General features: G+C 46.7%; 1 protein-coding gene across 5 annotated transcripts in view; it reads right to left on the bottom strand.

Moving 5' to 3' along the window:
• WDR59 (WD repeat domain 59) overlaps positions 1 to 15372 on the bottom strand; it is a 256257-nt gene that overhangs the window by 180310 nt on the left and 60575 nt on the right. For all 5 annotated transcript variants that reach the window (XM_033943868.1, XM_033943869.1, XM_033943871.1 and 2 more), the window contains exons 8-9: positions 6094 to 6210; positions 5001 to 5078 (exon numbers count right to left, since the gene is read on the bottom strand). In XM_033943868.1, the coding sequence (XP_033799759.1) occupies positions 5001 to 5078; positions 6094 to 6210 (195 nt within the window). The remainder of the gene's footprint in view (positions 1 to 5000; positions 5079 to 6093; positions 6211 to 15372) is intronic.

The raw sequence follows: 15372 nt of genomic DNA, 5'->3' as shown, positions 1-15372 counted from the left end.
TTGATTGTTTGTTTCTCTCCTTTTTTTGTATTTTGATAAAATTTTCAATAAATTTTCAAGAGAAAAAAAAAAAAAAGTATAAATGCATGAAAGTTTTTAACACTCTACCAATATGACATTTGCTTGAATTTTTGACAGAGACAACTAATGTGGTTTATATAAACACCTCAAATTATCCTGTCCTTTGTCTAAAAACACCAGTCAGAAAGCCTGAAAAAACTCTGAAAACTATTCCAGCGAAAGAAACTGGCACTTTATGTTTGCTTTTTCCAGTCTAAGAGGATCTCTGAAGCTCTCACGAGTTAGTTCTGTGGCAAAGCAATGACTTGCCAGAGAGCTGAGAATCAGCACACTATGTATGCAATTTGCTGCTGCTGTGGAGTATGCAGCCTGTACAACTTTCCTCTGCTTGAGCAAGGTGGAATCCAGGTTAACTTGTCTTCATTTTCAAAGCTACTCAGCTTTCATGATACCAACATTCTGCCAGGCTTATAATGTGCAATACAATAGCCACCCTTTATCTGTAAGTATACCAACCTGTGCTCTAATCCAGGTGTTTCTCAACACGCGGTACTGTGTGGGTTTTCTGCCCCCTTCCTCCTTAATTGCTGCCACCAGAGATTCCATGCCCTCCTTCCCACCCCCTCCGCTGCCGGGGTCCCATGCCCTCCTTCCTGCATTCCCCCCTCCGCTGAAGCAGACCCAAAAAAACTTCCCTCCATTGTCAGAGCTGACATCATGAGGAAAGCCTTCTGGGTCAGCGGGAGATCCCAGTTACCTCCTTCAGAGCTGCTCCTTCCTGCCTTCAGCCACACAGGGACACATTGCAGGCAGCAGCTTTTGCATGCTGCACGTGGCTGACCCGGAAACCTTCTCTCCAACATCAGAGCTGATGTGAGTCATCCACATGCAGTGTGTAAGAGCTGCTGCCTGGAACGCATCCCTGTGCAGCTGAAGGCAGGAAGGAGCAGACAAGCTGGATGGCTCTGAAGGGAGCGAGCACGTTGTAGCAAGTAAGGGAGAGAGTGGACATGATCGTGGAAGGGGGGAATTTGGGGGGAATTTGGGACAAAGGTTGGAAGGCAGGGAGGGGGGGCAAGAACTCGGGACACAGAAGGGATGGAGGAAGGAAGCACTAACTTGGGAGAATTGTTGGGCATGAGTATGTGAGTGAGAGAGAACGAGATGGTGCACATAGGGAAAGGAAGACAGAAGAAAACTGTTGGGCAGAGAGAGAGGATCAAGGTAGAGATGTATGGGGAAGAGAGAAGGATGAAAGAGAGAAATGTTGGATATGGTGTTGGGTGGGGCAGAGGGACAAATTGAAGGGGCTGTAAGGGGGAGGAATGTTGAACATAAAGATGGAGGGAGAGATGTGTTAGAGAGGGGTGATAGAAGGAGAAATGGGCATGGGGCTGGTGGGAAGTGGTGAAAAATGCGGCACATTATCCGGGGGATAAGAGGGAGAAATGTTGGATGTGGCAGTAGAGGAGGTGGGAGAGATGCATCATGGGTCTTTCTCTTTCTTGCCCTACTCCCTTTGCAGCAAGGGAGGGAATGAGAGAAAGACAGATGGACAGTGAGAGAGAGGGAGACATGTTGCCAATGGGGGTGGAGGAGAGAGGAAGAAAAGTTGGACTCATGGAGTGATAGAGAGATATTGGTTGGGGAAGGGAATGAAGTCCGGAGGAGAGGAAGCGTGCAGGAGGCAGAAAAATATTGGATGCACAGTCAGAAGGAAGTGCAACCAGAGACTCATGAAATCACCAAACATAGGAAAATGATTTTATTTTCAATTTAGTGATTGAAATGTGTAGTTTTGAGAATTTATATCTGCAGTCTATATTTTGCACTATATTAGTCTATTTTTTTTATAGTTGTTACTGAGGTGACATTGCATATTTTAAAGTCATCTGCTTGACCTCTGAAAAAAATACAAACGAGTATAAATGATAATTAACATTTTCTCTGCGTACGGTGTGCTTTGTGTTTTTTTAATTTTGTGGTTACCATTGCGTTATTAATAAGGTTATTTTGTGTGTATATGAAAAATGAATAGAAGAAATTGCATTAAAGTTAGTACTATTATTATGGGTATGGGGTCAGGAGCATTACTTGGGCAGGGGTAGCCTTAGGCACATGGGCTGGTTGGGTCCATATGCCTAAGGCTCCGCCCACAGGAGGGACTTAAGACAACTGGGCCGATTCCGGTTGGCCCAGGTGCTTCCAGCCCCACCTGTGGGCGGGGTTTGAGCCGCCTGGGCCAATCAGGCCCTAAGGCCAGCCATTCCAGAGATGGCTGGCCTGTCGGACAGACGGGCTTTGCACCCGTCCGTCTGACCAACTATTTTTAAGGTACGGGGAGGGGGTGATGGGAGGTTCGTGGTGTCAGCGGGGGGGGGCCCGGGTCGGAGGGCCTGGGGTCCCTCCTGCCCATATTTTAGTGGGGGGTGGGGATTAGGGAGTGTCACCGGGCCAGAAGGGCTTGGGCTCCCTCCTGGCCAGATCGTTGTAGGGGGGGATTCTGTAACCGGTGTTGTTTTTGACAGACACCGGTTATAGAATCCAGCTTTTAGGTGAAGGACTGGCTCCTGGCCTGGTCATTCCATGTCAAGTGATCAGATTCTTGGAAAGTGCCCTGCATGACCATCACGGATTTTGATGAAACTTCATATGCAGAGTCCACCATGTCTCAAACGAACTTTGGTAAAGTTTTAGTTTCGCCTGTGGAATATTTGTGGAGATATAGCCATTTGTTTGACCCCATACCGCAATGAAATACATTACGACGATGACATTCTGACAACTTTGAGACACAATATCTCACGAGCTATGTTTCCAAAAAAACTGAAACTTAGCTACCCTGCACAACTTTTGGAGCTCTATTCAGTGCTACCAATAATAATTTTTGTCGAGCACTGAGTGAATGGCTGAATTACAGTAAACTTGGCCGAAAAAATTAGTGCTCCAAAAAAAGTCAAAGTTTGACATTACTTAGCTCCCACAATAATTGATTAATAAATGCGAAATTTGGCGCATAATGTCTCAGTACAACGTTGTTTTCAAAAGTACAATTTCAACCTCCAAGCTCTTTCCATTAGTTTACAAATTAAGTGTAAAGTTGCTAATTTGTGTAAAAAGGCCAAAAATAGGGTATTTTCAGCCTGCTTTTACAGAAAAATACCTTTTAGAAACTGTTTCAAATCAGTCTCATTAGAAAGAGCATATTTCAAACCCCCTAGAAAAGTGGACTTCATTTTTCAACGCAGGTTAACAATGGCTGAAAAAGGGGGACAAAGTTGGGAGACATTGCCACGGCAACAACCTCTATTTCAACATAGTTCTGTCATTTTTAAAGTTACAGTTTTGTATTGACGTAGTATTACTACTACTCTATTGCGTTGGTCCATGGTGACATTGTCACTACCAGTTCAAGAGTTTGAACTGGCAACCCCATCGCCATAGGGGTCACGCCAGATAGCTGTGCAATACCAGCAAGGGGTGGGCCACTTCGTCCAGGTTCCCAAGCCTCGCATTTGGTTTCTTTGTCAAGGTTCCAAAGCCTTTTGTTGGTATCTTTCTGGTTCCAAAGCCAATGATTAGAGTGTCTTATCCTAGGTTCCCAAGCCTAAATTGGGTATTTTATATGGTTCCCAAGCCGAAGTGAAGTCCACTTTGTTGGCATCGATTCGTTGGTATCCATTTTAAACTGAATTAATAATAATGTGGATCTGAAAAAGAAAACAAGTTGTAATTTGTGATCTGCATGCAACAAAATTATCACCTCAATTTCTAGTTAGGAATAATCATTAATTAAGAACACTATAATTGTACCCAAAGCTTGAGTAAAAATAAACAGGGAAAAACAGTGTGAAAAGTGACATAATTGTAAGTTGAAACGTAGGCCGTTGCCATGGTGACATCTCCCAACTTTGTCTCCCTTTTTCGGGCATTGTTAACCTGCGTTGAAAAATGAAGCCCACTTTTCTAGGGGGTTTGAAATATGCTCTTTCTAATGAGACTGATTTGAAAGAGTTTCTGAAAGGTATTTTTCTGTAAAAGCAGGCTGAAAATACCCTATTTTGGGCCTTTTTACACAAATTAGCAACTTTACACTTAATTTGTAAACTAATGGAAAGAGCTTGGAGGTTGAAATTGTACTTTTGAAAACAACGTTGTACTGAGACATTATGCGCCAAATTTCGCATTTATTACTCAATTATTGTGGGAGCTAAGTAATGTCAAACTTTGACTTTTTTTGGAGCACTAATTTTTTCGGCCAAGTTTACTGTAATTCAGCCATTCACTCAGTGCTCGACAAAAATTATTATTGGTAGCACTGAATAGAGCTCCAAAAGTTGTGCAGGGTAGCTAAGTTTCAGTTTTTTTGGAAACATAGCTCGTGAGATATTGTGTCTCAAAGTTGTCAGAATGTCACTGTCGTACTGTATGTCATTGCAGTATGGGGTCAAACAAATGGCTATATCTCCACGAATATTCCACAGGCGAAACTAAAACTTTACCAAAGTTCGTTTGATACATGTGGGACTTTGTGCATAAAGTCTTATCAAAATCCGTGATGGTCATGCAGGGAGCCCTTGATCACTTGACATGGAATAACCCACCTAAAAGCCCTTGTTTTGGGTGTTTGGAACTTAGGCTTTTTGTAGGTTGATTATATGGTATAAGTTTAGACGTAGTGGTTGTCTGGGCGTTTAAACAGCTGAAAGTAGAGGCAGGCCATTATCAAAAAAACCTCCTTTTGGATGTTTTTTTTGATAATGGACATTTTCCCTGCTTCTACTTTCAACGTTTAAGACCTTAAGCCAAAATGGAACTTAGACGTTTTTTTTTTAATTATGCCCCTCCACTTCTCAATATGTATTCAAAATATATATGTATCTTCCTATACACTCTAAAAATATTTACACAGTTAAATTTTTCAGTGAACAACAAGCTATATGGGGACTACAGGAAGATACTTTGAACTTTATACTTACAGTGTACCTGGCCTTCCACACTGGAACCTGACAGGGCAGAATATTCAAGTATTTTCGAGATTGGCGATAATCCCAAAACTAAAGAATAAATACAAAAAGAGGAAGGCATTAGAAATAGAAGGAAAATAAAATGACTGTAGTACAAGAAGGGTTCAGAAACAAAAGTAATGAGATCAATGAGATCTAAAGAGTACAGGAACACTGGGGCAGATATATCAAAGTTCTGCTCCAATGGACCCTTATTTAATTTAAACATGCATTTATACACATTTGAAGTGATCTACAAATTAAAATGAACAATATAAAAATTTCCATGCAAAATAACCATTACATAAATTAAACTCGACTATCCTAGCACCTTCTCCACCTATTCCATAAAATTCATATCATAACTCCATTTTTAATTTCCTTGCTAGGAAGTAACATTCAGACTAACTTCAACCACTGAGAGAACAGCCAAGTTTTTAGTTTTCTCCTAAACTGAAAAGATAACATAAGAATAGCCTTACTGGGTCAGACCAATGATCCCATCAAGCCCAGTAGCCCGTTCTCATGGTGGCAAATCCAGGTCACTAGTACCTGGCAAAACCCAAAGAGTAGCAGCATTCCATGCTACCGATCCAGGGCAAGCAGTGGCTTCCCCCGTGTCTCTCAATAACAGACTATGGACTTTTCCTCCAGGGAATTGTCCAAACCTTTCTTAAAACCAGCTACGCTATCCTCTCTTATCATAACCTCTGGTAATGCATTCCATAGCTTAACTATTCTCTGAGTGATAAAATATTTCCTCCTATTGGTTTTAAAAGTATTTCCCTGTAACTTCGAGTGCCCCCTAGTCTTTGTAATTTTGGACTGAGTGAAAAATCAATCCACCTGTACCTATTCAACTCCACTCAGGATTTTGTAGACTTCAATCATATCTCCCCCTCAGCCATCTCTTTTCCAAGCTGAAGAGCCCTAACTTTTTTAGTCTTTCCTCATACGAGAGGATTTCCATTCCAGTTGTAGGGTGTCTGGGAGAAAATTCCAAACTTCAGGGTTTACTCCCTTCAAAGTTCACTGTTCTGGGAGAATCTCAGGCATACTGCCTTACCTTCACTGAATTGTCCTGGCTAGATGTAGCCAAGATGTATTCATTGTCTGGGTGCCAGTCCAGTCCATGGATCTTGGAAAGGTGTGCAGCTATATACTCCACTGCAGTGCTAGGTTTCTACAACAAAAACAGCGATCTTAGGTATTAGGCGGGAGATAAGTTTTTAAAATAAATATATTTGTTAACCTTTTCCTATCGTAATAAATTTTACATTACCCTGGTTCCAATCGTAATTATTGTTATCATTTACGGCTATTGTAAACATAATGTAAATAAGTCATAAGTCTGTAAATTCAAATATTTTGTGTTCCTGGCTCTTTATTAGTCCATACAGACTGTTTATCCACGATGGCAACAACATTTTTGGAATGTCCCATCATCCGGGACACATGATAGGAAAAGGTTAAAGCACGTATTTCTTAACAGGATGAACATACATCTTTCCATGACTTTTTTCAATAGTGTTCTACATTAGTGAGTGAGGAACCCATGCTTCCTTGTGCTGATGTGGAACTACTTTTTGTCTGGTGGTGGCACATTAAGCGTCAATTCTATAAAGTACACCAAAATTTAGACACCAAGATGCAGAGGTGTCCAGATTCCATTATAGAATGCTACCATAAGCTGGCATTTACACATTTAACATTTAGCTATGCTCACTTATGTCATGTCAATAGCAGGCATAAATTTTTATGCCTAAATACAGAACTTTAGTACAGTGGTCCCCAACCCTGTCCTGGAGGACCACCAGGCCAATCGGATTTCAGGCTTGCCGTAATGAATATGCATGGAGCAGATTTGCATGCCTGTCACTTCCATTATATGTAAATCGCTCTCATGCATATTCATTAGGGCTAGCTTGAAAACCCGATTGGCCTGGTGATCATCCAGGACAGGGTTGGCGACCACTGCGTTAGCGTGTAAATACAAATATTCTAAAACCTATGTGCAGAAATGTTTGCCATAACTCTGCGCCTCCCCCTATTCACGCCCCCTTGCATTTACACACTATGCAATTTATTAAAGAACACCACTGAGCAGGTGCCAAGCATTTACATGCATGAATCTTACTTGAACATGCATAAGTCCTATTATTCTATAATCTTAGCATGCACATAGAACTTATATTTAAGTCCTAAGGTTACAGAATTAAATGATTAATGTCTGGAGCTGAGTCTATTTCACAGAATTCTAAGAAACTATTTGTGAAGGAGAAAATAGGTCTTAACTCATCATTTTCTTTCCATTAGTCCATTATACTATTCCAGACCAGTGTGAATGTCTTGTCCATCGACCAGCAAGTGGAGATATAACTCACAAAGAAGAGGTGCCTCATATAGGTCCTACCTGACCATAATCCTGCATTACAGTATGTTCATCAACAAGCAGAGTGAGCCTAGGAAGAGACTCGCTGCCACCCGTGTTCTTGCTGACTCTGCCACACTGACAGCTCCCAATCGCTCCTTTTTCTCTCTTTTTTTTAAAAATGGAGATGGACTCTGTCCACTCAGAAGCAGACAAGTAATGAATGTAAATGCTAATGGCACTCCAGCCCCGAAGAACAGATCCTATCCAAAAGCAGATCCTATCAACAGATCCAAAAGCAGATCCTATCAAGGAAGGACCACTGGTGCTGACACCTGTAACACCTCCACTCCAAACCGAGTGTCTGAACATGCCCTGACATTCACCCAGTAATGTCTGACACAGGAATGAATAGATGAGCATGTGGCCACCTTGCAAATATCCGGTTCAGCCCATGACGTTGCCACCTGCCTAGTGGAATGGGCCCACAACTGGGTTGGAAGCTGCTTCTCTGACAGCAAATATGCCGAACCAATAGCCTTTTTCAACTACCTCGCAATCATAGGTTTTGAGGCTGAGTAAAGAACAAACAAATATCTGACAAGAGCTAAACGCATATACATGAGATGCAGGCTCTCAAACTGGGCACCACAATCTTCTTTCCAAAAGGAGAGAAGCTCCACCAATTGATTAAGTTGAAATGCCAACTCCATCTTTGGAAGAAGAGACGGAATTGCCTTTGTGGTAGGGCGGTATATAAGAATAAAGTTTATTATTATTATTTAGAGACACACCTGCATCAGTAAAGCGCAGAAAAGGGTCCTAACACGACAATGCCTGAAGCTCTGAAACCCACCGAGCTGAAGATATCACTACCAAGAAGACCATCTTTAATGCTAAATCTTTGAGAGATTACCACCGCAACGGCTCAAAGGGTGGTCATTGTAATGCCTGAATCACCAAATCGAAGTTCCACTCAGGACAAATTTGATAGAGATGGCTGAAGCCAGCCCAACCCTCTCAAAAACTTGCCCACATCTGGGTATGCTACTATAAATGAATTTTGCACCCAACCTCAGAAGCAAGCTAACACTGCCACCTGTACTTTTAGGGAACCTGGCACTAAACCCTTATCCAGACCACCTTGGAGAAATGCCAAAACGAGAGCTAACAAGGCAGAAAAGGGAGACACTGCCCTCTCAGCACACCATGCCTCAAAGTTTCGCCAGATCCTGGCAATATGCACCCGAAGTTGAGCACTTCCTGGCCTGTAAGAGCCTCATGACTATGGCATTATCATAGCCCTTATGCTACAACTTTGCCCTCTCAAGGTTCAGGCCGTAAGACCAAAGAGGGTTGGATTCTCCAACACTGGCCCCTGAAGAAGCAATACCCAAACTCGGGGAAGGGGCAGTGGCTGCCCATCCAGCAGCCAGATCAGATCTGCACACCAGGGCCTTTGAGGTCAATCCAGAGAAACTAGGAAGAGTGGACCAGACTGAGAAACCACTGTCCTGAAGATGTGGCCCACCATTGGTCACGGTGGAAACACATACAGGAGTACGTCAGTAGGCCAGGGCAAGAGAAGGGCATCTAGACCCAGACTGCCAGGCTCCCTCACTTTGGCACTGAGCCTGGTCATCATCAAGTTGATAGGTGGATGATCCCAACAATGCACAATCAGCTGAAGGCATTCACCTTCAACAGCTTGCATTCTCCCGAATCTAGGTCATTGCGACATAGAAAATCCAATTGCATGAGCCTGCAATGATAGCCGCTGACAGGCAGAGAAGTTGTTTCTCCAACCAGGCCATGAGCAGGACAGCCTCATATGCCAGACGCTGGCTGCAAGTTGCCCTTTGTTTGTTGACTTAAGCCACAGACATGGCACTGTTTGAGAATATCCTGACAGGGGACCGCTCCAGAAAAGGAGCAAACTGTTTCACGACCAAACAAATTGCTCTGAGTTCCAAGAGACTGATGGGGTACTCAACCTCTACCAGAGACCAGACTCCTCAATCTAGATGTGAGAGGTAGTGAACTGGAGAGACTGGCGTCCGTGATCACCACTTCCCAGCACTGGACTAGGAACGGAACCCACTTGGATAACTTGGTATTGGAAAGCCACCTCATGCTCCTCTTGGCTTCGGTGATCCACTGTAGGCGAACACTGTAATCCAACAGCTGAGAAGAGACTACTGAAGGAAGCACTTATGAACCCGCACCAATGGCACAAACTCCATCACCGCTGTAATCGAGCCCAACAGCTGGACATAATCCCATGCTTGGGGCCAGGGAACCTGAAGTAGCGACCAGGCCTCTAGATGCAACTTCTCTTGCCTGCACTGAAAGAAATATTCTTTCCCGACTGGTGTCAAACAGCATTCTCTTGTTGAAATTGATTACCCAGCCCAAGGACTGTAGGAGTTGAACTACTCGTGCCACTGTGGACCGACTACCCTGGAAGGACGAGGCCCAAATCAGTCAGTTGCCAAGGAAGGGATGAACATGGATTCCTCGTTAGCAAAGAAAGGTTGCCATCACTACTATCACCTTTGAGAACATCTTGGGCACTGTGGCCCAAAGCGCCAGGCAATTGATTGACTATTTGCGCTCTAAGGGAGCCCACCGGCCCCCTGAACAGAGACGGTCATATACACTGTTCCCCAGCCTTTAATACTCACATCCGAAGACAGAATCACCCAATTCGAGATCCGGAGGGGGCCTTCGAGAGCGAGAGAGGTCGCAACTACCAGGCAAGACTGTTCCATGCCACATTCGATCAGAGCAGAGATGTAAGCAATGGGTCCTGCTGTGAACTTCAGCATGAAAGCAGAGCATCCTGCAGTGGACACAGATGGGCTCTTACCCAAGGGATCACATCAATCATTGCCACCATGGTCCCCAGAACCTAGAGTTACTGCCATGCCAACAGGACTGGAGTGGCCAGAAGGTCCCTTATAACCTGTTGGAGCTTCTCCTGATGGGGCACAGGCAGGAACATTTTGCTCTGTCCCATGTGAAATCAAACTCCCAGGTATTCCAAATCCTGTGTCAGCTCAAGGTGACTTCCTGAACCCAGGTACTGCAGCAACTGTATTACCTGATGAATAGTCTGATGCCCCTCAGACTCAAAGAGAGCTCTGATCAACCAGTCGCCCAGATACAGGTGAACCAGGACACCCAGGGTGTGAAGACAGGCTGCCAACGCCACCACCACTATCACTTTGGTAAATGTCCTAGGTGCCGTCGCCAACCCAAAGAGTATCACCGCAAACTGGAAATGTTGCCCCAAGACGTGGAACCTCAGATACTTCCTGTGGTCTGGAAAAATGGGAATGTGGAGATATGCCTCAGTCAGATCCAGGGAGGCTAAGAACTCCCGGGCGCCACCAAACCTATCACTAAGCACACTGTCTCCATGCGGTAGCAGGGCATTTTCAGCACCACATTGACTGCCTTGAGGTCCAGAATTGGTCTTCAATCTTTGGAACCTTTCTTTGGAATGATGAAGTATATCGAGTATGTCCCAGAGCCCAAGTCTTGCTCTGGAATGGGCTATATCACCACAATATCAAGTAATCTGTGGACTGTGACCTGCACCCAAGCTGCCTTCTCGGGCAGCCCATCAGGAAATACTCAGTCAGAGAACAGAGAAACTCCAGTTTGTAGCCATCTCCAAGAACCTCCAAGATCCAGCAGTCAGAGGTAATGGCCTGCCATTCCACCAGGGGGAGGGGAGACACCAGCCTGGCATCAGAATTACTTCTTTGCAGGAGCCACCAGACCACTAGATGACTCTCTGTGGAAGGTTGGCATCGAGAACTGCTGAAGCACAGTCTGGCAGACAAGGAGGACCGCTGGCCAGCAGAAGGGCCTGAGTATGGACAAGAACACCTGAAGGGACATCTCAAACCCCTGGAAGGGCAGGATCTATTCACAGGCAACAACTTGGGCCTGTAATCCTCCACACTGGTCATGAGGTCATCCAGACCCTAGCTAAACAGCAGCTGTCCCTTAAAATGGCAACCGGCTCAAGGTTGCTTTAGAAAACAAATTGCCAGACCACTGCCGGATCCAGAGCATCCTGTGAGCCGAGAGTAGGAAATCCAAATCACGGAGCACCACAGTGTCAGGATCATGGTAGAGCTTGGAATGGCATGCCCAGGACTCAAAAGAGGCCGACACTGCCTTAATGCCAGCGGACGCCAAATCAAACAGATGCTTAATGATGAAATCCACACGTCGGTCCTGAACATCCTTCAGGACCACTCCCCCATCACTGGGGAGAGAAGTGCGCTTGGTGACCTGCGCCACCGAGGAATCCACCTTCAGGGAGGCAAAGCGCTTGTTAAAGACATCTGCCAAGGGATAAAGCCGCAACATAAGAACATAAGAATTGCCGCTGCTGGGTCAGACCAGTGATCCATCTTGCCCAGCAGTCCGCTCATGCGGCAGCCCCCAGGTCAAAGACCAGTGCTCTAAATGAGTCCAGCCTCACCTGTGTACGTTCCAGTTTAGCAGGCACAAGCACATTTCAAGGGACCCTCAGGTGTCTCCCAAATATCCCCAAGAATCCGAACTAGGTCAGCATGATCAGGAAAAGAGGCAGAGTGTGGCCTCTGGTCACTCATGAGAACATTCTACAGTGACAGGCTGCTCAGACTGCAGCTTCAATTCCTGAAGAGATTCAGAGATCAAATCTACAAGATGCGCGTGCTTGAAAAATCTGTGCACAGTGGGATCCTACCCCAAATCAGGGGCTCTGCACTGATCCATACACTGTAGATCTGCTAGATCAGCCACATCTGCAGCATCCGCTGTGCCCCCCACCAAAAAGCACAGTTACTTACCGTAACAGGTGTTATCCAGGGACAGCAGGCATATATTCTCACATGTGGGTGACGTCATCTACGGAGCCCCGATGCGGACAGCTTTTTCAAGCAAACTTGATTGAAGATTTAAAGTTTGCTCTGCTGTTCCACGCATGCGTGCCTTCCTGCTCCACTAGAGGGCGCATCTCCCCCTCGTGGTCTCCAGTTCCCTTAACCAGCAAAGAAGCCAACCTCGGGGAGGCGGGCGGGTTGTGAGAATATATGCCTGCTGTCCCTGGATAACACCTGTTACGGTAAGTAACTGTGCTTTATCCCAGGACAAGCAGGCATGATATTCTCACATGTGGGTGACCTCCAAGCTAACTTAAAAGGGGTGGAGAGAAGTTGGCAATTTAAGCAAATAGATTACACAATACCGATTGGCCGAACCGGCCATCGCTCCTGGACAATGTATCCAGGCAGTAGTGGGAGGTGAAAGTATGAACCGAAGACCACGTGGCAGCCTTGCAGATTTCCTCAATGGGTGTGGACCGGAGGAAGGCTACGGAGGCTGCCATCGCTCGGACTTTATGTCCCGTTACTCGACCATGCAGCGCGAGACCAGTCTGAGCGTAGCAAAAAGAAATACAAGCAGCCAACCAGTTGGACAAGGTGCGCTTGGAAACTGGGCGACCCAGCCGATTAGGGTCGAAGGACAAAAACAATTGTGGGACTGTCCGATGAGACTGAGTGCGTTGGAGGTAAAAGGCCAACGCTCTCTTACAGTCAAGCGTGTGTAGCGCCGTCTCTCCGGGGTGAGAGTGGGGCTTGGGGAAAAATACTGGCAAGACGATGAACTAGTTGAGATGAAAATCAGACACCACTTTAAGCAAAAACTTAGGGTTAGTGCGGAGGACCACCTTGTCATGATGGAATACCGTGAAAGGTGGGTCCGCCACCAGCGCCTGTAGCTCGCTAACTCGCCGAGCGGAAGTGAGTGCGAGCAGGAAGATCACCTTCCAAGTGAGGAATTTCAGATGGCATTTGTCTAATGGCTCAAAGGGGGGTTTCATGAGTTGAGCCAGGACCACATTAAGATCCCAAACCACCGAGGGAGGTTTGAGAGGAGGGTGGACATTCAAAAGACCTTTCATGAAACGAGAAACTAGGGGATGGAGTGAAAGGGCTTTTCCTTCCAGGGGTTGATGGAAGGCAGCAATTGCACTAAGATGTACCCGAATGGAGTTGGTCTTCAGGCCGGAGTGAGAAAGATGGAGCAAATACTCCAGGACCAAGGGGACCGGGACTGACACCGGGTCCTGGTCGTGCGAGGACAAGAATCTGGTCCACTTTTGGGAATAGCAGGTTCTAGTCGAGGCCTTCCTCGAGGCTTCCAGTATTTCCTTGACTGATTGCGACACAGGGGGAGAAGTCAGGGGGAGAGAAACCAAGCATTCAGATGAAGAGACTGAAGATTTGGATGCAACAGTGAAACCTGGCTCTGCGATAGCAGAGAGGGAAACAGAGGCAGAGGCAGTGGATCTCTGGTACTGAGTTGAAGTAGAAGGGAAAACCAGGGCTGGCGTGGCCACCGAGGAGCAATCAAGATCATAGTGGCTCGCACTGGTTTGAGATGGACCAGCGTCCGCAGAATCAGAGGAAAAGGCGGAAACGTGTATAGAAACCTTCCCTCCCAATCTAGGAGGAAGGCATCGGCCTTGAGGCGGTCCGGGGAGTACATCCGGGAGCAGAATTGAGGGAGTTTGTGGTTGAGGGTGGAGGCGAACAGATCTATCTGAGGAGTCCCCCACTTCTCGAACACCTGTCGTAAGGTTTGAGTGTGCAGCGACCACTCGTGTGGCTGGAGGAGGCGGCTGAGTCTGTCTGCCAGGCAGTTCCGCTCTCCTTGTATGTACACCGCTCGAAGGAAGATGTTGTTGGAGATCGCCCACTTCCAGAGACGCAGGGCTTCCTGACAGAGGGCCCGAGACCCCGTCCCCCCTTGTTTGTTTACATAGTACATTGTCGGTTCGGACGAGAACCACCCGGTCGTGGAGCAGATGTTGAAAAGCCACAGCTGCGAGATAGATGGCCCAAAGCTCCAGCACGTTGATGTGACAGCGGCGGTCCTCTGTTGACCACATCCCCTGAGTGCGTAGGCCATCCAAGTGAGCTCCCCAAGCGTACTCCGACGAATCCGTGGTGAGTACCTTGCTGTGTGGAGGGGCGAGAAAAAGTAAACCTTTGGATAGATTTGAAGAGTCGGCCCACCAGAGGAGCGATCGTTGCAAGGAAGGAGTCACTGTCACGGGACGGTCGATTGGGTCCCGGTCCTGACGCCATTGGGAGGCCAGGGTCCATTGAGGAATCCTCAGGTGGAGGCGGGCGAAGGGTATGACGTGGACGGTAGAGGCCATGTGGCCCAGTAGAGTCATCATCTGCCGAGCTGATACCGAGGTCAGCAGCGAAATCCTTCGACTCAGACTTACAAACGCCTCTCGACGTGGAGGGGGAAGGAAGGAGCGGAGTCGAACCGTATCCAGCACGGACCCGATGAACTGTAAGGACTGAGAGGGGCGCAGCTGGGATTTAGGAAGTTTACCTCGAACCCCAGACCTTGAAGGTAAATAATAGTCTGTCGGGTCGCTGAGATAATCCCCTCCCTGGACGGGGCTTTGATCAGCCAGTCGTCCAGGTAGGGGAATACCTGGAGGCCCTGCGCGCGTAAGGCAGCTGCGACCACCACGAGGCATTTCGTGAAGACTTGGGGTGACGACGCCAGGCCAAAGGGGAGGACTCGGTATTGTAGGTGCAGGTCCCCCACCTGGAAGCGCAGGTACTTGCGGTGAGCGGGGTGCACTGGAATATGTGTGTAGGCTTCCTTCAGATCGAGGGAGCAGAGCCAATCGCCCTTGTCGATGAGAGGGTAGAGAATCGGTAGGGAAAGCATCCGGAACTTTTCCCGCACCAGAAATTTGTTGAGTTGCCTCAAGTCTAGAATTGGGCGCAGGTCTCCCGTCTTCTTTGGTACCAGGAAGTAACAGGAGTAGAACCCTTTGCCCCGTTGGTCGGGGGGAACCACCTCCACTGCCCGTAGGCGAAGCAGTTCTCGAGCTTCTGAGAGAAGGAGGGGTAACTGAGTTCGGTTGGGAGGGCACGC

This window comes from Geotrypetes seraphini, chromosome 4, assembly GCF_902459505.1.
Source record: "Geotrypetes seraphini chromosome 4, aGeoSer1.1, whole genome shotgun sequence".
NCBI classification, from domain to species: Eukaryota; Metazoa; Chordata; class Amphibia; order Gymnophiona; family Dermophiidae; genus Geotrypetes; species Geotrypetes seraphini.
Note: the sequence above shows the minus strand (reverse complement) of the source record. Positions and strands in the feature narration are given on the sequence as shown.